Source organism: Myotis brandtii, unplaced genomic scaffold (assembly GCF_000412655.1).
Source record: "Myotis brandtii unplaced genomic scaffold, ASM41265v1 scaffold374, whole genome shotgun sequence".
NCBI classification, from domain to species: Eukaryota; Metazoa; Chordata; class Mammalia; order Chiroptera; family Vespertilionidae; genus Myotis; species Myotis brandtii.
In genome coordinates, this window is record NW_005364372.1 from 6,205,069 (window position 1) to 6,232,194 (window position 27,126).

The following is a 27,126-nucleotide window of genomic DNA, read 5'->3' on the forward strand; positions in this document are numbered from 1 at the left end:
CCCCTGATTGGCCCTGCTCTGTGCGTGACAGGGGGTGGCGCCGCAACCTCCCCATCGACCCTGCCTTGAGTGTGACAGGGGGCGGTGCCCCAACCCCCCAATCGGCCCTACCCTGAGCGTGACTGAGGGTGGCATCGCAACCTCCCAATCCGCCCTGCTCTGTGCATGACAGGGCGGCGCCCCAACTCCCCAATCAGCCCTGCTCTGAGCCTGACCAGGGGCTGCACCTAGGGATTGGGCCTGCCCTCTGCCACCCGAGAGCAGGCCTAAGCCAGCAGGTCGTTATCTCCCGAGGGGTCTCAGACTGCGAGAGGGCACAGGCCGGGCTGGGGGACCCCCCCTCCCCCGCCCCCCGAGTGCACAAATTTTTGTGCACCAGGCCTCTAGTTTGATATAAAATTATAACCCATGAATTGTCTGCAAGACCTAGATGAAAGCTTAACTTTCTTATCAACTCAACTCTATATGTTCATATGCTATCTTGGTAGAGATTAGAAATAGATGTAGAAGACATTTCATATATATATATATTTCTAATACAATAATGTGAACTAATGTAAAAGTAATTATTGTATTTTTATTTTCAATTATATTTTTATTCAATGAAAATTATTTTCTTTATGTAATTCCTATAATGTTACATTCAAATTAGCCCAAAATATTACAAATGCATAGATAATAATTGTATTTAAGGTCTTATGATTCTATATTACATGTGTAATTGCACTTAAGATGTTCAAAAGAGTGTTTCAGAATCTCCTTATATAGTAGGCAATTCTTAAGGCTTTATACAGAATGTTTTATACCATATGTGGGATTAAAGGAAGGATTCATGGGTAGATAGTTAGGGTCTGTTTCATATAAATATGCATATCTATCTTTCTATATTGCCCTCCTCCCCCGGTGGAATGGAGTGATAGTAATATTATTCAGGCATTTCCCATAAAGTGCTCAAACAAAAACACTGGTTATGCATCCTCCAAAATCAAAATTTTTAACTTTACTTTTATTGTTGACACTATTACAGATATCCTCTATTTTCCACCCCTTTGCCTACCCCCACCTAGCCCCCTGTTCTCCCTTCCCTCTGGCCCTCACCACATTGTTGTCTGTATCTATGGGTTATGCATGTATGATCTTTGGCTAATCCCTTCACCTTCTTTTATCCAGTCTCCTCCTCGCTTCTGACAGCTGTCAGTCTGTTCCTCTGTTTCTATTTTGTTCACCAGTTTATTTTGTTCATTAGATACTACATATAAGTGAGATCATATGCTATATCTCTTTCTCTGACTGGCTTATTTCCCTTAGCATAATAATCTCCAGGTCCATCCATGTTGTTGCAAAAGGTAAAGATTTCTTTCTTTTTTATGGTCATGTAGTATTCCATTGTGTAAATGTACCACAGCTTTTTTATCTACTCATTTACAGATGGGCACTTGGGCTGTTTCCAGATCTTGGCTATAATTCTGCAATGGACATTGGGATGGATATTTTATTTCAAATTGGTATTTTGGGATTCTTAGGATATATTCCCAGAAGTGATATTAATGGGTCAAAATGCGGTTCCATTTTTAATTTTTGGAGGAAACATCACAATATTTTCCAGTGGCTGTACCAGTCTGCATTCTCACCAACAGTGTACTAGGGTTCGCTTTTCTCCACATCTTTGTCAGTACTTGTTGTTTGTTGATTTACTGACAGTAGCCATTCTGACAGGTATGAGGTGATAGCTCACTGTGGTTTAATTTGCATCTCCCTGATTAGTGATCTTGAACACTTTTTCATATGTTTCTTGGCCATCTGTACATCCTCTTTGGAGAAGTGGCTTTTCAGGTCCTTTGCCTTTTAATTGAATTGTTTGCCTTCTTGGTGTTAAGTTGTATATGTTCTTTATATATTTTGGAAATTAACTCCTTTTCAGATGTTTTATTTGCAAATATGTTCTCCTATACAGTGGGTTCCCTTTTCATTTTGTTAATGGTTTCTTGTACTGTGCAGAAGCTATGTAGTTTGATGTAGTGTTATTTATTTTTTCTTGTTTTATTTACTCAAGGAGATATATCAGCAAGTATAAAAGTTTTTCTTAAGATCAAGAACAAGACAGAGATGTCCACTTTCATCACTCTTAGTCAACAAAGTGCTAGAAGTACTAGCCACAATAATCAGACAAGAATAATAAGAAAAAAAGGCATAAATTGAAAAGGAGGAAGTAAAACTATCACTATTCACAAATGACATGATATTGTACAAAGAAAATCCCAAAGTCTCCACCAAAAAGCTACTAGATCTAATAACTGAATTCCACAAAGTAGCAGGATACAAAATTAAAAACCAAAACAATAAATATATAACTCACCATGCTCTCAATATAGAGTATAGGGTATAGATATTTGGCTCAAAGATAGATTATAGCATAAATTGATATGAATTATCCTCACAGTTCAACAAGATTGTCAGTTCCCAATACTTCTTTCTTCACAGACAGGCAAATCTTGGACTCAACTATCATTCATACTTTCCTGTGTCCAAGTGGAACTTCAGAATCTATCTCTTTGAGCTCAACCGCTTCCATCATCACTCAGAATGGCATTTACAAACTAAGAGGAGGCCTCATCTTTCCCTCTCTTATTCATAATCTTTTAGACCATGGCAACCATTTTGGCTTTACTGGCCTTTGTCACCAATCACCTATACTTGAATATTCTTTACTGCATAGACCAGCAGTTTTTAACATTTTACTATCAAAAATTATTTTTAATTATTCTTTTATCCCCCTACTAAGATCTCATATTTCAGATTTTCTCCAAATAAATTACATTGCAGTTTTTCCCAACTCAAAATTGGTAATAATAGTGATAAGGAGGAGGAAGAGGATAATATGCTATTTGGAGATCCATCAGAAACTTCTTTTTCATATTTTTATGGTCAACATATTTTCATCAGACTTATTCTTTATTATTTTGAGAAATCATTAAATCGCACAAGTTGATTTAATCACAGAGCACTGATTTTATTTTATTTTTAATTTTTAGAAAGCAAATATAGTCAATGTGAATAAAAATCTATTTGTGGGGAGTATCAAATAGTATTCCATAAATATAAGTTCTAATTTTCTTAAACTTCTAATCAGGAAAATGTCTTTACAAAAACAATCACAAATTGACTTTACTGCAAATAAGTCACCCTTTGTCTATGTCCCTTCTTGCCAGTCTAGCTGCAATAGAGAAAAGTAGATCACAGAGCGTTTAATGCTACCAGCAGCAGTCAAAAGGCAATTAATTTCTGCTTGATGCATGGGCCAGAACCCCAAGTTGGTTGGGGTTTTTCAGTTCTTTTTATTGTATTACTGTTATGTATTATTTATTATTTTAATAGTTTGTCTTTTATACTGTAAAATTAAAACAAAATCAACTTATAAATCATTTGCCATTAATCTTCCAAGATGATTATTTCTAAGGTTAAAGAATACCTAAATTACTTACTTTTTAAATCCTCTACGCGAAGCAAGTTATAAGCAGACAGTATTTCCAAGCAAACACATAAGAACAAAGTATTTAAGACAGTGGGTTTATAATTGTTGTTCAGTAAATACTTCAGATCTGATTTTTTAACCCAGTTAAGAATGTTAGTAAAAACATTTTGTATACTCTAACATCAAAGCAGAATGTGACTCCTGCTTACCTACATTTATAGATCTGGCCACCAGGATTCTTTAGAGAAAAAGAAACACACAGGGACGCACACTATCTGACTCCGGTTTATAGGTATGCCAGGTTGGGTTAAGTTTCATCGAATTTCCCAATAAAACTTTCAGGGGAAACGAAAATTCATACATTGATCCCACCGGGCCTTGTAAAGTGTCACCTCCACAGTTTCATTGGAAAATCATAATTAAAGCTTCAGCTTCATTTGTGGACTAGCCAGAAACAACACACAGATCCTTTTAGAGATGCATGAATTTTGAATGTAAAATAGCCTGCTAGTGACTGTGTAAATTTTAAACTCCTCAGTTTTAGGTTGAGTTCTGTTTTCAGAACAAAAATTTCCTCCACTTACAGAAGAAATACTCTCTAACTCCTGATTTTGTCAAATCCATCATTTTCTTTTTTTGTTGCAGTTTCAGCATATTTTATTATATTTCTGTATGTGTTACTTTTAAAGCATACCCCAAGAAATGATCAAACCACTTAAAACCTTCAAATAAAAATATCTGAAGCAGTTTGTGCCCCCAGTTGTACATATTTATAGTTTAAGATTCTTTTCTATTAAATTTATTAGGGTGACATTGGTTAATAAAATAATATAGGTTTCAAGTGTATAATTGTGTAATACATCATCTGTGCATTGTGTTGTGTGCCTACTACCCCAAATCAAATCTTCATTCATCACCATATGTTTGCCCCCTTTTACCCTTTAAGACTCCCCCACTCTCCTTCCTTCTGGTAACCACCATACTTTTGTCTATGTATCTGAGTTTTTGTTTATCATATCTATCATTTTCAATTACTGAGGTCCTTAAACCACCATCCTCCCCAAATAATGGCTAGAACTTACAGTTGATTATTGACTGCTCACAATATATAAGTACTGTACTGAATTGTTTACTCAATTTAACACCCTTCACTTTAACTCTGTATTAAAATGAGGAAAAGGTAGGTGAATGGTTAAATAAATAGGGGAGGGGGTGTCACAGATTATGCTCTTAACATCTGTGCATTTGACATCTTGTGTAAAAATGATTCTGTTTCAATAGTTCAGCATTCATAGCAATATTTAGAATCACAATTAAGTGGGGATGTTTCTCCAATCCTTGTTTTTGCGAAAAGGACATGCAATGGGTAAAGATATTTGGGGAGTTTAGAAAATGTGTGTATGTCTGTTTCGATCACTGAATGACACTTGAAGCCTAGAAGCATGACAGTACATGACCTGTGATGAGCACTTTAGTCAATCTGAGGCTTATTTTTTCTTATCCATAAACTAGAGGCCCGATGCATGAAATTAGTGCAAGGGGCTTGGCCCTCAAAGCTGCAGCAGCTTGCCTCAGCCCTCACAGCCCTGGCTTTGTCCAGAAGGTTGTTTGGAAGGCTGTCCGGAAGGTCGTTTGGCTGTCCAGTCTAATTAGCATATTACGCTTTTATTATTATAGGTAGAGCTAGTAGAAATAAATGATCTGTAAGAACCTGTTCTGTAAGAACCTGCTCAAGTTATAAAACCCATACCTATGAAATAAATCACTATTTAATAAAATAATTTATTATAGCTCTTATGTGCATTGGTATATTGTAGAAACACAATTAGCACTGACAGAAACACTTCTTGAGCAATCTCCAGACAATCTAGTTATTGGCTTGGAGGAGATAAGGCTTATCTGTAGTAGAAAGGTGGTTTATTTACACATGAGAAGTTCACACTAACTTCTGAATCAAGTTGGTCATTCCTCCAGAGTTGTGTAACTTGGAGTTATTGATGTCTTGTCTCAAATTATTATCTGTATTCAGTTGTTCTCTACTGGGGGTAACTTTGCGCCTGAAGGATATTGGTACTGTCTAGAGACATTTTTGAGTGTCACAGCTGGAATGGGGTTGCCAGATAAACCAATATAAATATAGATGCCAGTTAAATTAGAATTTCTGATGAAATTCAATATTTTAATATAAGTATGTCCCATGCAATATTTGATATAAACTTATACTAAAATATTATTCATTGTTTATCTGGATTTTGAATTGAACTGGGAATCTTGTATAGTATCTGGCAACACTAAAGTGGGTTAGGTGGTGGCTGGAGGCATTTAGAGAGTAGATGGCAGCAATGCTGTTAGACATCCTATAGTGTCCAATACAGCCTTCACCACCCATTTATCTTGAACTAGAAGCCCAGTGCTTGAAATCACGTGGCCCCGCCCACGCACGCATCCTCGCATGCTCGCAGCCTCACCCACCTGCACTGGTTTTGGTCATTACAGCGTTAGGGCCACAGGCCTTTTATAATATATACTAGGGACCCGGTGCACCAAGATTCATGCACGGGGGGTGGGTCCCTCAGCCCGACCTGCACCCTCTTCAATCTGGGAGCCCTCAGGGGAGCCCTCTCCAATCCAGGAGTTTCTGTCTGTCTTTGCAATCATATGAGCGAATTGTCTGAGACCCCAACACAGTTTGGTTTTGTGCTCACAGAATAGTAGAGGTCTTTTTTTTTTTCTTTGCTCCATTGGTGGAGATTACCTAGAAGTTGCAGGGTATCTTCCTTTTAATTTTTCCTAGACACTCTGACTTTACTTTTGTCTCTCACCTTTGCTTTCCCTCCATCCGTCACCTGCAACAGTAACTTGCTCCAGGCTCACTTTGCTCTAGTGCAGTGATGGTGAACCTTTTGAGCTCGTCGTGTCAGCATTTTGAAAAACCCTAACTTAACTCTGGTGCCATGTCACATATAGAAATTTTTTGATATTTGCAACCATAGTAAAACAAGGACTTATATTTTTGATATTTATTTTATATATTTAAATGTCATTTAACAAAGAAAAATCAACCAAAAAAATGAGTTCCCGTGTCACCTCTGACACGTGTGTCATAGGTTCATCATCACTGTTCTAGTGTCTAGGAGATCCCACAACATGTCTGCCACCAGAACTACGATTCCCAGCATTGGTTTGCGTTTCCGGTCCAGGGGCTGCAGAAACAAAAAGGACTGGGAACTTCAGCTGCCCCCCAGGCCGGGCTGACAGGACCGGACGCTCTAGTGACGTCCCTGGGACTCAGGCCACTTGGTGCCTGTGCGTGTAGGCCTGGAGTGACCAGGAGGGCATTCCTGCCCCGCCCCCGGCCACTTGGTGCCTGCGCGCCTGCACGCTGCCCACAGGCCCGCCATCTTTGTTGGGTTAATTTGCATACTCACTCCTGATTGACTGTGGGGCGTTGTGAAGGGATGGTCAATTTACATATTTGTCTATTATTACTGTAGATAGTTCACATTTCACTGTATATAAATGTACAAGAATTATCCAGTCCAAAATGACAATATTGCTGAGAGTGAGAATTATAGCCCTTGTGCAATCTGTTCCTTCACTTGGTATAACATTGAATCTCTTGGGTTTTAAATTTTATAATAGTCACCCTGATTTGGTACTTTCCTATCTGAATTTTTAGAGTTATCATTACATATATAAAATGGAGGTAATATTATCAGTTCCCACTTTCCATTACTTATATATGAAAGATGTGTAAAACGTGCTTTGAAAAATTAATATCTATATTAATAAAAGCATAATATGCTAATTAGACCAGATAGCCGAACGACCTTCTGTATGTCATTCCGGACATTCTTCTGGATGAAGCTGCGGCAACGGGGGGCCGAGGCTGAGGCGGTTAGGGGGTGATCAAGCAGGCAGGCAGAGCAGTTAGGGGCCATCAGGCAGGCAGGCAGAGTGATTAGGAGTGATAAGGCTACGTCATTCCGGACATTCTACTGGACGAAGCTGCGGCAACGGGGGCCGAGGCTGAGGCAGTTAGGGGGCGATCAAGCAGGCAGGCAGAGCGGTTAGGGGTGATCAGGCAGGCAGGCAGAGTGATTAGGAGTGATAAGGCAGGCAGGCAGAGTGGTTATGGATGATCAGGTAGGCAGATGAGTAGTTAGGGGTGATCATACAGGCAGGCAAGTGGTTAGGGGTGATGAGACAGGCAGGCGAGTGGTTAGGGGCTATCAGGCAGGCAGGTAGGCGAGTGTTTAGGAGCCAACAGTCCCAGATTGTGAGAGGGAGCAGGCCGGGCTGAGGGAATTCCCCCCCACCCCCGGCGTGCATGAATTTTGTGCACCAGGCCTCTAGTAAAGTAATATTTTCTTATGCTTTCTCTTTTTTTTCAAGCTGAAGATTGCTTAAATTCTTAGAACAAGGCCCCTTAGGGTTATAACTGCAATCATATTCCAAGACTAGAGAATGAAAATCAAGCATCCAGCATTAATTCAGAATTAGGTGCTCAGCATTGGGGATATGAAAATGAATAAGGTAAATTTCTTAATATTAAATTACGTAGAGTCTAGAATCCAGAGAAGCAAAGCAGAGATGAAGATAAATGAGAAGCTCAATAATTTATGAGTTGCTGCTATAAAAAAACATGTTAGTCATTGTGGCGACTTGCCAGAAAAGGCTCAGACCATGGCATAAATGCAGGCTCTCCTGGTACATGTCCAAGGGATTTACCAAGCTGCTGGCAGAATTGGTAATGCATTTTTGGGCACTTCACTGCAAACGCTGCGTGCTGTTGTCTGATGTAGCAAGAAGTCTCAGTCCCTTTTGCCCTGTTGACAGCTGTACATTAGAAACATCACAATTCTTCTGGCCACTGCCAACTTACATATTGTCCCTAATTTCTGAAGAAAAAAAAAAATTTTTTTTACTCCTCATCCTCTCAAGGATGCACTATCATCATATAACTTCAAACCATTTGCTGACTTAACCAAATAGGACAGTGATGGCGAACCTTTTGAGCTTGGCGTGTCAGCATTTTGAAAAACCCTAACTTAACTCTGGTGCCATGTCACATATAGAAATTTTTTGATATTTGAAACCATAGTAAAACAAAGACTTATATTTTTGATATTTATTTTATATATTTAAATGCCATTTAACAAAGAAAAATCAACCAAAAAAATGAGTTCGCGTGTCACTTCTGACACACGTGTCATAGGTTCGGCATCACTGAAATAGGAGATGAATGGAGGGGTGCATGTGGAGGTTTGCATTCCTTTCATGCCCTTGTCTAGTTGCTTCTGCACGTGTATTAAAATGTAAATGTGAATGCCAGTCCAGTGTTAGTTATCTTTATTCGCTTACTTTATTCTTTATTCCAATTACTGACTAAATGAGGACCGTAGTTGGTATCAAACACATATTCTAGCAGAGAAAGTACAGGATCCGTGTATGGCAGAATGTGGTAAGCATTGTAAGAAAGGAACAAAGACCATGTGATGGGATCTCTGATGAGGGTGTGCTCTCTTTTTTTTAAGTATATTTTATTGATTTTTTACAGAGAGGAAGGGAAAGAGATAGTTAGAAATATCGATGAGAGAGAAACATCGAGCAGCTGCCTCCTGCACACTCCCTACTGGAGATGTGCCCGCAACCAAGGTACATGCCCTTGACCGGAATCAAACCTGGGACCTTTCAGTCCACAGGCCAACGCTCCATCCACTGAGCCAAACGGGTTATGGCAAGGGGGTGTGCTCTTTAAGCTAATAGGGTCAGGAAGAATGTCAACAACACTTCTCCAGAGTCTCCTAGTCCCCTTGGGGTGCAAATGGCGATCCTTGTGAATTCCATTGCTTTCAGGCACAATCCAAGCATTTATGTGTACTTTGCTTTGTTGGATGGGCGGCCATGACATTTCTGTAGTTTATGTTTTCTCTCTGGGATAGAATAAGAGGCAAAAAGTCAGTTCTGGGTATCTGTAACCAGTTTCTAAGTCTAGAGTGTGTAACAAGATTACACAGAAAGCATGTACTAGGTGTATTGTTTCGTTTTTGTGGTAGAGACTTTCAACTTGGAATTGAGAACAAACACTATGCTACTGGTAAATGTGACTCAAGTAAGTGGCATTGTATTCTCATTTTGTGTGTATTTGGATTCTTTAAATTTTTAACAAGCATAGTTTTTTTTTTAATTAAATATATTTGGAGTTTATCCCAGGAGTGCAATGCAGTGCCAGGCAAGATCATTAATTCTGAGGAAATGTCTGCATATAGGTGTGGATGATTTTATAAAGTATCTCAAGCCTCCATATGCTTTCCCTATATATTATTACTTTGTATGGCATAATTGTGTAGTAAGTTACCAAGTGTAATATCTGCTTACATAACTAGCTCTTACTAAATACTGTCACAATCAAGTACACTAAATTTTGATTAATCTCACTTTAAGAATTAATTGTAAAAAAAATAATTCGAATGTTTTGGGAAAAAGTTAAATTAAAATTTACTATTACCTAATAGTAACTATTCTATTACATACCCTTTGTTTAGCTATACACAGTTAATCTTTCAATATAGCCCACCATGTAGGCACTTCAGGGTCAGTAACAGAAATAAACAGGATATCTTCTATAAATTATATGTTCAAAACATGCAATTGGCTACACAAATATAATAAAAATGAATATATGTTTTATCTCACTAAATTGGGATGTATCTGAGTTGTTTCACCCCTGAGAGCATATTGGACATCCCATGAATAATCAAGGAGGCAGTGAACAGGGAGGCTGGCTAGAGAAAGAGTACATCCACCAATTGACAGCCACTGCCCCAGTCTGTAGAATGATTTTTGCATGCTGACTACAACCATGATTATCACTCTTATTATTACTAAACTATTACTAAAAAATGAGAATTTCTTTTTTGTCTTTAAAATTGGAATTTGCTTTATAAGAGAAACGATAATCATAGCTGTACTTTTTTCATATCAAAGGTATAAGAAATAGTGGATGCTTTTGGTGCTATTTTCTAGTCTAGTTTAGCATAGTGGTTTTCAATCCTATGTTCCCCATACATATCTCAGTGTATATTAGATGCATTCACTAATAGTAGTAGCTCACTGTGGCTATGGTTCTCAAATCTGGAGAATGGATCAGTCTGAGAGGGTTTAAGAACCTCTTTGGAAAGTTGTTTACTCTAAAAAAGAAAAATCTGGAGAGGCAGAAATGCCTACTCATTAAGAAGCTGGGGTAGCAAGTTGGATAAATTTCCCCAAAGGAAGGCAATTTCCCCTTTTAAATGTGAAAATTACTAACATCAGTAAGATTATTCTATAAATTTCCTTTTCTCCATCCACAGTCCCTATACCTATGTAAAAATAATCATTAGCTTCCTAGACCTACTATTTGTTCAGCTTTGTTCATAAGAACAGAATATCTATCATTTTGAATAGCTTACAAAACGTTGATACAAGAAGTTGTAAAGGACTACAGAGACTGGCTTAGTATTCAATCTTTCTTAGGGAATATGAGAAAGTATTCATTTTTAGTCTAAGCTAGAGACATTCCTTTACATTTTGATATTTTACAGACATAGGTAAGTTACGACCTTCATTTAAACAAGTTAATAAGTTTACGCAGGGTAGCCAAAAATATACTCAATCATACCTTAATATGTCTCTTTTGCTCAAAAGCATTCTGTGCCACGAGTGAACAGAACAAGCCCTCACATTAGTTGTCTTCAATAAAACATTATCTTTTGGCTTCCTTTTGCACTAGGGGAAATAAAAAGTCACATGTGGAGAAGTTCTAAATGGTAGACAGAACTAATCCTTGGGGGGCAATTTTTATCCTCCACGGAAGTATTGCAGACTTCTTCCATTAGCATAGTCCCAGGGAGCAAAAGGTTAGGGAAGTACAGGGACTGCCAACTCTACCTGAATACATAAGTCAACATTTCCTCCAGGCAGTGAGTGCGCCCACGTGTGCATTAAAGTATCTGAGACGGGAAACAACAATTGTAATATTTTACACTGGAATATATGCTGTGCACATGACGACATTTTGTTTATGGTTGTAGGGAAAAAGGGAAGGCAGTTTCCAGATTTCCCCCTCAGCACCTACCATTTGGCATTGGATATGGGAGGTTGAAGAAAACGGAGGGAGTTTTGCCTCAGTTGAAACAGCTGGGAAACAGATGGAAGCTCATGTGCGATTTGCCAAAAGCTTCTTGCAAAGATTCCACCCATTTTCCACCCTAGAAAAGCTAGTTGGGAGATAGGAATAGAGGCCTCAGAATCGGCAAATGATGGGTTTGAGAAATGTAAGAAAAAAGCCAAAGGATTTTTTTGAACTTAGTATTATAGGAAATATAAATACAGAAATGCAATTCCGAGGAAGATGTTTTCAATAGGAAAGAAAAAAGTGGGAGTATCATGGGTGAAAAACCACAGCAGAATCACAATTACAGAGATATAAGTGTACATGGAATTAACATTGGTGCAGCCTCAGCTACCTTGGCCTTCTTTCTCTTAAGTAATGAAGTTAAGTACACCCCACCCTTTGTCACGTTAATTACTATATAATTATTCCATTTGTCATTATCGTAAATGTAAGTGTGCACAGTTTACTTCATTTTAGCCAGTGGATTTCACTTCATGAGCTACTTTGGTTTGGATTTCAGGCGTTCAGTAAGTTGCTTTTGGATTTAAATGTTGAATTATAGCCAGACTTTTGTTTAAATTCAGTTACTGGATGTATAAACCTCCTGTGTATATTTCAAGTTACAGTGGGCATGTGTATAAATCCCCTACATGTGACTGTTCTAAGCATTGGCCCAAGTGTTGTGTGTTTTTGTGTTTGTTTGTGTATGTGTGTATGTGTATGTGTGTATGTATATATGTGTGTGTGTGTGCATGTTTGTAGTATTTTGAAGTACTTTTGAATGCCACAAAAGTTCAAGAAAATCAGCTTCAAAAATAAATACAAGTTAATAGGCTTTTCTCAATGTGAATTTGTTCATTCATGCTTATATAAGGGAATGTGTTAACCATGAATCATTCACACTGAACTGCTCATGAGAAAAAATGCTCTGGCTCTGGTGTTCGTTTTCAAAGTTGCTTTACTGAAGGGAAAAGAGCATTGTCTCCATGTAATGAATAATCAGCCACAGATTTCAGACTGAACGTGGCTCCAAATTGGCAAAAATCATTTTGATTCATGTGAGAACATGGATCCTTGTGAGAGGGACTTATCTGAGTATTCTGGGCTGTGACTGAGTTAGCAGTCTGCCAGAAGAGCCAGTGGAAAAGTTAAATTAAAAGAAAAAAATCATTGGGAAGTTTTGCTCACACAATACCAGAATAGCTAAATGCTCCAGAAGACGTGGAGGTTGGCAAATCTGTAGCTAAAAGAAATGGGTGTTGGACTGTAGGTTTCACTTAGGGCCTGGTAAGTTGGCGTTGGGAAGTCGGTAAGTAAACATGGCCTACGTGAGAGCTCACACATCATTTATTACGTAACTCACCTGGTCCCAGGGACTTACTATAAAGTGCAGTCGGCCTGTGTGTGACACACCACAAACCACTTTTCACTCTGCCTACAGCCTTGCCTGCCCAGCCAAGGTGGGGAGCCCGTGACAAGCCCAGAAATGTGGTCAGTGAATTCTGAAGCATTTCTGACGGTGCCAGGACACCAGTCAGTGAAACATACTCTGTGATCCCTCAGAGGAAAAGTAATGGCCAGTGTGCCAGAATTTTGATGCAAACCTATTGCTGCTGCTGCTACTAGACCTAGAAAACTTCACATCTGGCAAGCTTAGGTTCTGGTAAGAGTCAAAACAAAATTATTTACATTAGAGGGCCTTGTCTAGTAGACATTCATTATGCAGGGCTCTCCTGACTTCACTTATACTTCCCCCAGCCAGACAGAAAGAAAAGAAAAACATGGAAAAAAATCTTTTTCCCCCCCTTAGTGTATTTAAGCATCATTAGATGAAGAAACAAATGTTGCCTGACGAGATCCTTCATAAAGCCTCACTATTTATTACATTTGTCAATTAAAAATAAGTGAAAATGTCCCTCTCTGTAACCTTTGATTGACCATCATTTGGGCTCACAGAAGAGTTCATTGTACTCCCACCTGATAAAGTCATCACTCTTTGCATATACATGCTCAAAAATAACTCAAAACTGAAATAATTTTCAAGAAAGCAAAAACATGCCTTTATTTTGATTATATTGATATCTTACTGAGGATAAATTTGACATGAATTCCTAGAGCTGGTGTAATTACCTATTAACTGGTTTATGTGGAATTGGTTTCCATTACATACACACATTTTCTTCTTCAGTATATTAAGAATGTCTTCTAATTTACATCTCAGGGATATTATGTGGATAAATGAAACACTATATGTAGATTATGTCTTAAATACTTAGGAATAAAGATGGAATGATAGGCTCTACATTATTAACTCTACATGGCATTTCACGATTTGGGGTTTGGATAGCTGATGTTAGGTGTTGTGCATCTTATGTCTATCGCATACATCATGAAAAAAATTTAAACTCTGCTTATATTTTGAGTTACATGGACACAATTTAATCATAGATTCCATGTTGGACTAAGTGTTATCCTATATAATAAAAGCCTAATATGCTAAGTGTCCAGTCGTCCATTCAGCCAAAGTGCAATATGCTAATGATATGCTAAGGCCGCTCAACCACTACTATGATGTGCACTGACCACCAGGGGGAAGACGTTCTGACCAGTAGGTTAGCTTGCTGCTGGAGTCTGGCTGATCGGGACTGAGCTGGATGGGCCGGACATGCCCTGGAGCCCTCCCGTAGTCCCTCCCCAGCTGGCCAACCTCCTGTGTCCCTCCCTGGCCCCGATTGTGCACTGGTGGGGTCCTTTGGCCTGGCCTGCACCCTCTCACAATCCAGGCTGAGGTACCCCCACCCCGAATGCATGAATTCGTGCACCGGACCTCTAGTACAAAAATAAAAGAAGAGCATTGCTGTTGCCCTCAAGGAGACTGAACTTAAATTGAAATTAAAAGGCTAATGAATACACACACACATATGCTTAGCCTGATTTTGCACCGACTTTTATGGTTCAGTTGCTAAACATTTGAATTGCTCCAATATACATATACCAAGTCACCACTATTTTTTAGTATTACTCTGTTTAGCCATACTTAGAACTCAAGTATATATGTTAAATTATTAGGCAACATTTTATATCTAAAATTGTTTTCTAGATAAGTTTTGGTTTATTTGATCATTGTAAAATTAAGAGCAATTAAATATTTTGTTCATATTTCATAAGAAAATAAACTAGACATTTCCCAATTAAGCTGTGAGTCACTTGAAGGTATATTGAAAAAATAAGAAATATGTAAACTCACCATGATTAGGGGAGATCAGTCTTATTGTTTTTGGTCTCTGTTTTCCCCATGTCTAACACAGTACCTGAAAAAGTAGTCAATAAATGTGTCTGGTATGAATGATATAATTGAAGAGTTTGAATGAATGAGCTACATCTAATTCTCTCTTGCTTTTGTCTTTTTCCCTAGACTCCCAGGAAGGCAATTACAAGTCAGAAGTCAATAGCAAACCCAGGAAGGAAAGGACAGCATTTACCAAAGAGCAAATCAGAGAACTTGAAGCAGAATTTGCCCATCATAATTATCTGACCAGACTGAGGAGATATGAGATAGCTGTGAACCTAGATCTCACTGAAAGACAGGTAAAGTCAGACTTTGTCATTATATGATATTTTTAATTGCTTTGGGTCAACATTCTTCTCCAGGGACTTTTGCAATATCTAGACCAATGGTTCTTAAATATCATTTGGAAGACAGGTGTTTTATTTCATGATGAAAGTTTTGCCCTGTAAAATAGCAAAATTAAGGATAATATAACAATGTTTTAAAGAAAATGATACTGATTCAGTTTAAGGAATCATTCTTTAATCTGTGATTGTGCCCTTTCTGCCTTTAAAATACTTTTTATTTTATATAATGTGGGTAATTTTGTTTGCTTATATTTCAAAAATCTCCTTATATGGTGTAATAGAAAGTAGGCAACACCATTTGAGTTTCCTCAGTTGCTCTGGATAAGGTTTATATTGCAGTAACACAGACCCCCAAACTTCAAAGATATAACAAAAAAGTTCATTATTTGCTTACTGTCTATACTAACTTTACAAGTCCAACATTCCAAATAATCACTCACCAGACCCTGTCTGACTCTCTGGCATCTCAATATGTGGTGTCCTTGGTAAGCACCGGAGGTAAGACAGAGTTGGAGGTTCATGCATTGACCTTTAAATGTTTTCACCTGGAAATGACCCATGTCACTTCCATTTACACTCTAACGTCCGGAAATAGTCAATTGTGCCACTTTAGTTCAAGGGGGCTGGGAAATGATGGGAGCAAGGGCACAGAGGTCATTGGTAAATATTTCTGACTTATCACCCAAAATATTTTTGAAACTGTATTGGTCTCAGAAATTCAAAATTCTGGTCCATTCATTTAGAGAACACTTTGGCATTATTAGTACTCTGTGGACTCCAGTAATAAGACTTTTAGGTTCTGTCTTGGACTTTATTTGAATGGCAAGTAATTCTCCCCAGTAGCTCCCAGTGTACTCTGCTATGAGTTCTGATTTGTCCTAGGAGAATCTAGCCTACTGATGGTTAACAGTTGCTAATCTTTAGAAAAAACATTCCTGAAAGCAAATGTAAACATCTTTATGGACAGTGCGGTTATGATTGGCACTCTCAGGGCTAGAGTTTCATTTCCTCCCTCACTGTATGCCCCTCCTCCAGGGCTCCCATTGGAACCAAGGAAATAGAAACAGGGTGTGTACAAATGAATGCTATCGTAGAAGTCCAAGCTATTTTATCCAATTTCTTAAATCATCTGTTTTACTTCTGTTAATTTCTATATTGTACCTTTAGATAGGATAGTTCTGGGTAGTGGAAATATGTGGAGGAAGACTTTTATGTGGTTTTATTTATTGGCAGTTTATTTTTTGTTGAATATTATGACTAGTACCTACATTATGAAGCACAGCATTTTCCTTCCTGTGAATGTCACATACAAAACTCCTTCCATAATTGTACGACATTTGGTGTGCTGGACAGTAGGGTCTAAAGTCTGCATCATCACACATCTGTGATTTTTTTATTCAGTTTTTTAATTGTTATTTTTTAACAGGGAACAGGAAAAAAGAAGGGAGGTAGGAATTATACATTAATGTTCTTTTACAGAGACATTGAATTCTAGAAAATACAACCAAGTTTTATTTTATTTTCATTGATTTCAGAGAAGATGGGAGAGGGAGAGAGAGATAGAAACACCAGTGATGGGAGAGAATCATTGATCGGCTGCCTCCTGCACACCCACACTGTGGATCGAGCCCACAACCTGGGCATGTGCCGTGACCGGGAATCAAACTGTGACCTACTGGTTCATAGGTCTATGCTTAATTACTGATCCACGCCGGCTGGGCAACAACCATGTTTTATATGATACATAAAGGAAATAAGAAACTAGGGTTTGCTCCCATTCTATAAAAATGATAGGATGCAGTACTGCACTCTTACTCAAGAGAAAAGTCAAGATTCTATGATTGCTATTCTGGTGACGGCCTATGATTACCTGTCATTATCTGATCACAGAGCAGAGGTTTTGCTTTTGGCTGTTAATAATTTCTTTTTAGAAGCAATTTTGTACATTTTGTTTTGGAATTTTGAAGGTATTTTGGATATTCTTTCTTTTCAACTGACTTGCTACTCTTGGGGGAAAGCATTGTATCCAAGATAAAGTGTGTGTGTGTATAAAAATATATATATAAATTTAATCTTTTTTTTTAAAAAGGTCCCTTTTAATTGTTTTATCAGTTAAACTTTACTATGTAACAAACCAATTAAGAATCTTAATGGCTTCAAACAATAATTGACATTTAATTTGCTCACAATTTTGTGAGAAAGGAATTCTGATTTGGCTCAATTGAACAGTTGTACTGCTGGCCTTCAACTGGGGGTCGGTCTGGGCAGCCTCAGCTGGCCAGCGTGTCTCTGTTGTGTGTCATTTCATTTCTAATAGACTTTCTGAGATTCTTCAAATGGTGGTAAAAGCATTCCCAGGAGTAATTACAAGAAAACTCCAATGGACATTGGCATTTTAAAGCCCCTGCTTGCGTCATATTTACTAAGGTCACATTGTCTAAAGCAAGTCACATGACCAACCTCAGTGTCCATGTAAGAAGGGGCCACCTAAGAGATTGGAAGGAAGGCAAATTTTGTTGGAGGCCATTACTAAACCACCTGACTTTAGCCTCATGTGGGGGAGGGGAGAATAACTATAACAACAAAATGAGAGATAATAAAGTTTTCAAAGAATTGAAAATTTGGTATTATGCAGATTTTTTTATCCTATACATTTGAATTTGGAGTTTTATAAGTTCATATAAGAAGGAGCTGTATGCATGTGGAATTTAAATACACAAACTAAGTCTTTAGAGGGCTGCTATTTGTTACACAGCAAATTGAATTGTTATGTAAAAAATCTGAACAAAAATACTAGATTTACCAATTGGAATTGTATATTCTTATACAAGGAAAAAAATCTCTCTAAAGCACAATCTCTCTCCAATCTCTCTAAATGGAAATTAAAACATCTTCTCTTTCTTCTACTCAGGTTTGTATGTTATAATGGATATGAAATAATTTTTAGCATAAACTATGTAACACAACTATCATCAGAGGGGAAACATCTTTGCTATGCAAGACATAGTGAATTAATTATTTTGTAACACGAGTATTTGTTGAGCCAGATTCTTATTGTTAAAATAAAGCTGGACAAGTTTCTGCTAGAACTCACAAAAGAGGAAAAATTGAACAAGTATTAACAACTGTGATGAGTGTTAGATGTCACAAGAGTGGCTTGTCTGGGAGAAGATTCCTGGTGATGCTAAGTCTTCAGTATAATTCTACACTTTTGTGCACCTGCAGTATCTTAAAATGAGAAAATAAAGCTTTGTTTATGTTTTCTGGGCTGAATTTTACTATGCTAAATTTATTATAAAAATGTTGCATGCTGTCAGTCATCAATTTTGCTAAATTTTGGAACTTTTTAAGGGTCTGAAACATATTCCTCCCAGATGCCAGGGCTCTCTTTCCAGCGAGATATTTCGTTGTTTTTTTCCTCTAGGTTGGGCTTTTAAAGTTATAAACATGGAGTTATAAAGTAAAATTATCTTCTTTTAATTGTGATATATCTATCTCATCACTTTGATTTTGCAATAATGCCATACAAAGTTACCTATGTAATCTTTCTTTACCTTATAAATTCTTAAGTAACATCCTTTTTATGGGATGTCCACATGTATAGTATTCTAATTATAGATATGTACATTTTTTTAATTTCCACTCCGCAAGCCTTATCTTTTCCATACATTAAAATAACATGAGATTTAGTGAAGTAATTTACATGTATATTCCAAAGATTTTATCTAACGCCATATTGTAAAATATTTTCCTTAACTTTAACAGAATTTTCAGTGTCCAAAAATATTTTTCTTGATTTTTAAAGCCTTTCAAGATGTAAATACAGAGATAGAATTCATATGTATATAATATAAATGAAAAATACCAAATATTAAATAATTTAAATCCTTAGCAAAATCATGTTATAGAAATAACTTTCTCCTAAATGAAAACTTACTTTATATTCAGAAGTATCCTTTATACATACTTTGATCTAAAATCTTACCTATTTGCCTATACAACATGTCTATGTATAGCTGAAATGTTATGTGTAGATTCCTTTATCTTCCTTATATTACCAGGCAATGTACCTGCCTCACATTTTATTATGTACCACATACATGTTGTTATAAAGATTTACAATAATGATTATATTTTCATTTAGGAAAAAAGATATGTTGAATTGTTAAATATCATTCCCCACTTGAACTTTTTGAACTTTCAAATCCCTACCTGAAGAATAAAACCTCACAGCTAAGTAAGATTCTTATGTCTATGTCTTCCATAATGCAATGCCTTTACAGTTCAGGGAAGCCTATAATTCCTTGAAACTCCATCTAACCAAAAAGAAAGAAAAGAAGGCTCATCCTGCAAAGTAATTCCATGTTAGCTGTGCTAGCACATAGGTACCAACTAAAATTATTGTATTTTATGTTAAAGAAAAATGGAGACACTAAAACAAGGCTGAACTTCAATTTTTTTTCCTCACCCAAATACATGCTTATTGATTTTAGAGATAGAGGAAGAGAGTGAGAACGAGAGCAAGAACGAGAGCGAGAGAGAGAGAGAGAGAGAGAGAGAGAGAGATTGGTTGCCAGGGCAGAACATCAAATATTTTTTAATTGTATAATGTTGTTTCGCAGAATAGTTACCACTCCAGTAATCTCCCAGCTTCTAATTTACAACTTTCAGTTTACAACATATTCTCATCCACTTCTCAATCAACAGCTAATAATCTCCAGTTGGCAGAGCCACTTGGAATATTTTGAAGAGCCAGTCAGTGTAGAGACCTCCTGTCCCAACGTATTTTTAAGTTTGACAAGCTTATTCTGGCTTTTTCATCCATCCAGATACACTTGGATGAAGCTCCCGCCAAATTTTTAATATCTCACAGCGGGGAGAAGAGAGACGGCAGTTGTATGAAACTGTAAAAGGAGTGACAAAACTGACATTTTTATAGAGTCAAGGCTGCCAAATATAGAAAGAATGGGAGATCCTTCCACTTCACAAAGTCATTTCACAGAGCTAAGCGAAGGTGCAATGTTGCCGATTCGTAAACTGAGGTTACAGAATAGACAGACTGGATTCATGATACCTCTGCCAAAATAAATGGAAAATCCCACCTCATTGGATCATATTCCATTAGTGGAAATGAGAGGGATTATGTTTTGTTTGTTACTCATAAATCATTAAATGGCTCAGTGCCAAGTATTTTCAAAATAGGCATCCATTTTTTGGATGACTATGAAGGAGGATTTTTCATGTGCCAAATAAACAGTGGTTTTGCTCAGCTTTTTACACAGTCCCTCTCCTTTGCAGGTTTACTTCTGTAAATTTATGTGAATACTTTTAGTTATTTAGCTAATCAATTATGTCTCCATGACCTGACATATTGTCCATTCAAGGCAATTTAAGACTACCTGTATAGCCAGTGATTTTAGAATATTTTCTCTCTTTTTTTTTGGATTAGTATCTAACAGTCACCTAGAGTAATAGTAAGATACTTATTTTACTTAAATCATGGTGTCCCTGCTATTTTGAAAGACTAAACATGATTTGATTCCAACTGGAAAACGTGGGTAGCACAGTGTGAAACAATTGATAGTGGGATAAGGAATGAAGTCTTAGTTTGAAGTGAAAGAGAGATTTCCCAAGTAGCATGGGTTTTTAAAGGGAAAGGTATATTGATAGTGTGTGTTGAGCCCTAAAAGCCAGATTCAGTACTGCCTTGAGTTTTACAAAACAAAGGCTGTGTAGTAAGAAAAATAATTTAAGAAGATCAATAATAAAGCAAGATCTATAAAGAGCAGATCAATGAATCAATCACATAATTAGTTAATTTTAAGAAATATTATCTGTATAAAGTAGAAGACTGAGAAATAAGCAATTCATCTCTAACCATTTAAAAATGTAAATATCCAGGTATGAAATAAAATCTCAGGAAAATAAGGTCCTACCCTTATTGAACCAGCCTTGAGATTATATAACCTGTGTGTGTTTTAATGTTGTTAGCTAGATGAATAGATATACAGATATATTTCTATCTATACATATATATTTGTGTATATATATACAAATAGAAAATACTCCTTATTTTAGAAACTTGATTGAAATGTGCTTTAAAGGCTCCCAGGAGCCTTTGGAAACAGCTGCGGATGCCTTGTCTTAATCAGATACAAATCTATCTATTCAGGCAGGAAGAGTAAAGAAGCTTTCTTTCCCCCCATTTTTATAATTACCTTATAGAGCAGCAATTTTCTACCTTTTTCATTTCATGGCACACATAAATTAATTAATAAAACTCTGCAGCACACCAAAAAATATATTTTTGCCAATCTGACAAAAAAAATAGGTATAATTTATATTCATTCACACCAGATGACTATTGTCATGTTGGCTGTTGTTATTTTATACTAGAGGCCCGGTGCACAGAATTCATACATGGGTAGGTTCCCTAGGCCTGGCCGGCGATCAGGGCCGATCAGGGCCTTCTGGCTGCCAGCCAGGGCCTTCCTTCATTCCTCGCCACGCCCTGGTGGCCAGTGCATGTTATAGTGAGTGTTCGAACTCCTGGTCTCCTGGTTGAACTCCCGAGGGGACACTTTGCATATTAACCTTTTATGTATATAGATTATATATAGAGATTTGACAATAGTCAAGTACTACATGTTTTAAAAATTCTTGTGGCACACCAGTGTGCCGAGAGATTTGACAATAGTCAGGTACTACATGTTTTAAAAATTCTTGTGGCGCACCAGTGTGCCGTGGTACACCAGTTGAAAATCACTGTTATAGAACATTCCTGGTTCCATTTCTTCAGTTCATCTACTGACTTTGCCACTGTATTACTTGGGTAAGTCTTTCTAGGGACTATTTACATTGGGTTCCCCAATCAACTGCCATGAGTAAATTTAGTCACAGGAGATGTGATTAAATCTAAAAATGGTATTAATACAATTACTCTTTGCATGTTTTCACATGTTAAAGATCTGAATAAATATTTGTTAGAGATTGTCTACAGTATTTCAAGTTCACAGATACAAATGAAAAACAATTAGAATATTAAATATACACATTCCATATGTTTAGAGACATCTAGATATGTTACTGAAGTTTATTTTTCATTCATATATTTGGTGTTATGATTATTTCTTCAAAAGATAGGCATTTATGATATATAAATATGGGTTATGGAGTTATATAGATTCAACTTACTATTGACAAATTTGCCTCTGGTCATCTTATAAAATTGTGTGACAATGGATACATATTTCATTTGTGTTCTCCGGTGATATATTGTGAGCCCTTATACCAAAATGTTGTAATGTGAATGAGTAAATAAATTGAGTAAATGAGTAAAAACATTTATAGAGATAAAATAAATGTTTAGCCAATGGCAACAAGGATTCTGATATACACCACTTTTATTAAAGGCAAAAATATGCTTTCTAGATTCTGGAATACATCATTCAAACAAATTAATCACTTGGCTGCTTTCTTTGGCAAATAGAGTCAAGATGTGAATTAATATTTTTCTATTTATTTAGAGTAGTTTGATCACCCAGAAAATATAAATATTAAATACTTTGTCAATGAAAGGATAAAAAGTGAGACTTCTTTATAATAAGCCTATGTCCTGAAAAGTGAAGTCTATAACAACACTATAAATATTCACTACTAATAGAGCAGGCTATTATATATTTTTGTTACTTTTTAATAAGAGTTTATTGAAAAATATTATCTGCATGCAGATATATTAAAGGCCTATGAGATTTGGTTCATATTGCACTGATTTTAAACATAATATTATGTTTCATTACTCAGATTCTGGAGATAAAGGATTTATTTTTATGTGGATTGTTATTTTGCTATGTTACAAACATACTTAATATGGAATCTTACCATAGATCAAAGCTTGAAAAAAAGAAAATATTTTTTTAAAACCCTCATTTCTTCAGCATTTTCAAGAGAAATTGCAGACTAGAAGATAAAATTAGCTTTAAGCTCAAATAAAATAATAAAAATTCACAAAATTTATATATCATGTTTTAAGAGGGACAGATTTATTTTAATTGTATGCAATTTAATATTTGATGATTGAATTTCTAAAACCTGGGGTATTACCCTAGGTTACTAGGGCAAACATTCAGAAGGCACACAGGATGCCAGTAACAACAGCATGAGATTCCCAGAGGAAAGAAATTATGTGATATATTAGCTGTGTGGCAGCATAGCAGTGTGGGATGTTGAGCCTCAGGGTAGTGTTCGATGCCATCTCATGGACCAATGGGGGAATCTCTTAGTAAGGGATTAGCAATGACACCAACTAAACTAGCAAACATTTCAAGTATATTTCATAAAATATGAAGCTAATCCTTATGTCAAATCCTTCATATTTAGCCAATAAACTGTTATTTACTTTTCTCTCTCTCTCTCTCTCCTCTCTCTCTCTCTCTCTCTCTCTCTCTCTCTCTCTCTCTCTTTCTTTGACTGTGAATGCCTTCAAGGGGGGGACTCTGTCTTATTTATTTGTATATTCCTCACTCCAATCCCTCCCATATTTCATTGATCACAGTACCTGTTGCTAGACATTCAGTAATATTAAGTGTATGTATGAATGATATATAGGAACTTCAAGTCACCAAGGACAGGTGAGATTAATTTTACTCAGTTTATAAATACAGAGTATTATATGAAATATACTTTTATATGAAATATAAATATAAATTTTAATAAAAGTAAATAACATTTTTAAAAATGAGGCATTAGGCATTTTAATGACTACACTTTCTCTATCTTAAAGACAAAACAAAAACTATTTTTACAATCCAACCAATTAAACTGGATTATAAAATGATCCTAAATTAAACTATAAAACTGTGCTGTTATTATTATAGCAATATTGACTTGCAATTTCTGTAATTGCTTTTGTAGATTTATTTATAATACTGATGCTAAGTAGAAAAACATATGCTTTTCCCAGAATCTTCCTCTCTTTTTTTCATTTTATCCCAATATTTTATAATATATCTATATATAAAAGCCTAAGCGACCATCCGACCGTTCTACCATCTGACCGGTAGCTATGACATGCAATGACCACCAGGGGGCAGACACTCCTACCAGTAGCTATAACATGCACTGACCACTAGGGGGCAGACGCTCAACACAGGAGCTGCTGAGCTTCGGTGACTTGGCAGCTGCGGTTCTCTGGTGACGCACCTGGAACCAGAGGGGAGGGAGCCCAATTCTGGGGTGCATCACCCCAAAACAGCCCTCTTGCAATCCGGGACCCCTCAGGAGATGTCCAAAAGCCAGTTTCGGCCCGATCCCACAGGCCAGGCCAAAGGACCCCACCAGTGCACAAATCTGTGTGCCGGTCCTCTAGTTTGAAAATAAATTTGGATACACTAACTTTTGAAGTTCTGCATTCCTCCATTCCATTTTCATAAGTTGTACCCATTATGTATTTGTTGCTTTCTTTTTGTTCCATTGCTAATTTAATGGAATTCCAGTATCAAATATGTAATCTAATTCCTAAAGAACATAGTACATAAAGATGTTAGGATTACTATATAATTATCAAATGCTTTCACATATATATTTATACATCTGTAGTATTCATTTATCCATATAAGTGTATGAATATATAACTAATATTGAAAACCATGAAGTCTTTTATCAGTCTGTTTTAAAAGTTGAAATGGCAAAATTTCACATGGTAACAGAAAACAACACAAAATAGCCTATACTATTTCTAAAATCCATACCATATTCTTACAGTTTTTCTTATAAAATTTCACAGAACAGGTTTTATACTGGTATTATAGAATTACTGAACCCTCTTTCCCAGAAAAAGGAAATAAGAGTAGATTTTAAGAAATCTATTCCTCTCATTTTCTGCCAAAATGATTTTGACTGGATGTTTCAGCTCTTGGTGACAATGATGATAATGTGTTTCTTCCATCTGAAATTGTCCTTGGAGAAAATATCCCTATGGAGAATCTTGAAAGACTCATTATTCCAATATTACAAATATGAAAATTGAGGCAGAGAGAAGTGTAATTTTCTCAAATTCACGCAGAAACTCAGAAGTGAAGCCAGGAGTGGAACCCAACTCATGTGGAAAAGATCTAATGCAACATGCAATATCAAAGCTTGCAAAGGTAATTAAAGTGAGAAGTATAATTACCTAAATTGTAGTACAGGAAAATAGTGTCATATTTACAAACCTAATTATATTGAGAAGGAGAATTACCTGAATGATAGTAATCATATGGATGGAGTTCACATATTTTATATGCTTTATTTTCCTGTCTTGAATGCTTAAAAAAAATGGGAGTTTGAAGTATAACAGGCACAAAAATAATTAAATATAAAAGTACAATCTAGAGCCAAACAAATGCCAGGTTTAAATGTTGGCACCAAGTGTACCTATTTCTGTAATCATAGGCAAATCACTTAACCTTTGAGTCTCAACTTCCTCATCTATAAAATAGGAATAGTGTTTAAAATATTTGGAAAGTATATATTACAAGTAATACATAAATAGCACCTATTAATATGGTTGCATAGTCATAAGTAGGTATGTGTGGTTATTAGGTAATAATAATACATGCACACATATCAGCTAGTTTTTAATATATCTTCTTTTACTGTATTTTGAGTTATTCATCAGGTTTTTTCCACATTTCCTTATTATTTTATTTTCAAATGGATTAATATATGTATGGGTAATACATTACATGATACAATATTTCAATTATGGCCTAATAGACTACTGCAAATTCAGAGTTAAATCTTAGTTTAAATATTTTTTGGTACAGGCATCTGAGGAAACTACTAGTTTTGATGGAGTGTTGTGATATGAGTAATATTAAAATAAAAACATGTTTGGAAATTGATATTTCTTTTTGCTTTCTCTTAGCACCGTGCTAAGAGAAATTCAGATTATTTCTGAAATGAAAATGGAGAATATTTGTAATATTCCTGGAGTAGAATAAAACAGAACTATCCAGACCAGATATAAAGACTTATTATAAATTAGAATATTAAGACTGTGGTTTTGTCACATCAAAAAAGCTGTGCCTATATGGAAACTTGATTTAGAACAGAGTCAAACAGTGATCAGTGGGAAATGATGGGCTATTTAATAAATTGTCCTGGAACAACTTATTATCTATATGGAATAAAGTAAATTTAGATCTTTTCCTTGAAATAGTTATGAAAACAAACACTTTAGGGATTACACACTTTAATTGGAAATGCAAACTTTAAAACTCTTAGAAGAAGACATAGAAGACTTTCTTACTGTCCTCGGCAGAAAGATGGGTCTTCATGAAGACATCAAAGTAATATGCATAACAGAAAATTGATAAATTTGAATATATGAAATCTTAGATTTTCTGATCATCAAAGGGCACTCGAAGGACTGAAAAAAAGATGCAATAAACTGAGAGACTATAATATCAGCCATATAACCACAAAGCATTAAATTAGCATTTAGAACATACTTTAAAAATCTATAAAGAATAAAAAGAATTCAATGCAAACCAAATATGCAGAAGCACTTTAGAAAAGAGGAAATGCAAATGGGCCATAAGCATTGTAAAGATGCTTTACTTCATTAGTAATTAGGAAATGCAAAATAACATGCTTAGATAACATTTATAATCATTGTATTGGAAAAATGATAACTCCTAATTTTGGCAAATACATCTCTATATATAAAAGCCTAAGTGACCTTCCAACTGTCCGACCGATAGCTATAATGCACAATGACCACCAGGGGGCAGACTCTCAATGCAGGAGCTGCCAAGATGTGGTGACTTGGCAGCTGTGTCTCTCGGGTGATGCACCCGGAACCAGAGAGGAGGGAGCC

At 36.3% G+C, this 27,126-nt stretch overlaps 1 protein-coding gene across 1 annotated transcript in view; it reads left to right on the forward strand.

The window, feature by feature from the left end:
* MEOX2 (mesenchyme homeobox 2) overlaps positions 1-27,126 on the forward strand; it is a 65,559-nt gene that overhangs the window by 34,961 nt on the left and 3,472 nt on the right. The window contains exon 2 of the mRNA XM_005872326.2: positions 15,046-15,218. Within this exon, the coding sequence (XP_005872388.1) occupies positions 15,046-15,218 (173 nt within the window). The remainder of the gene's footprint in view (positions 1-15,045; positions 15,219-27,126) is intronic.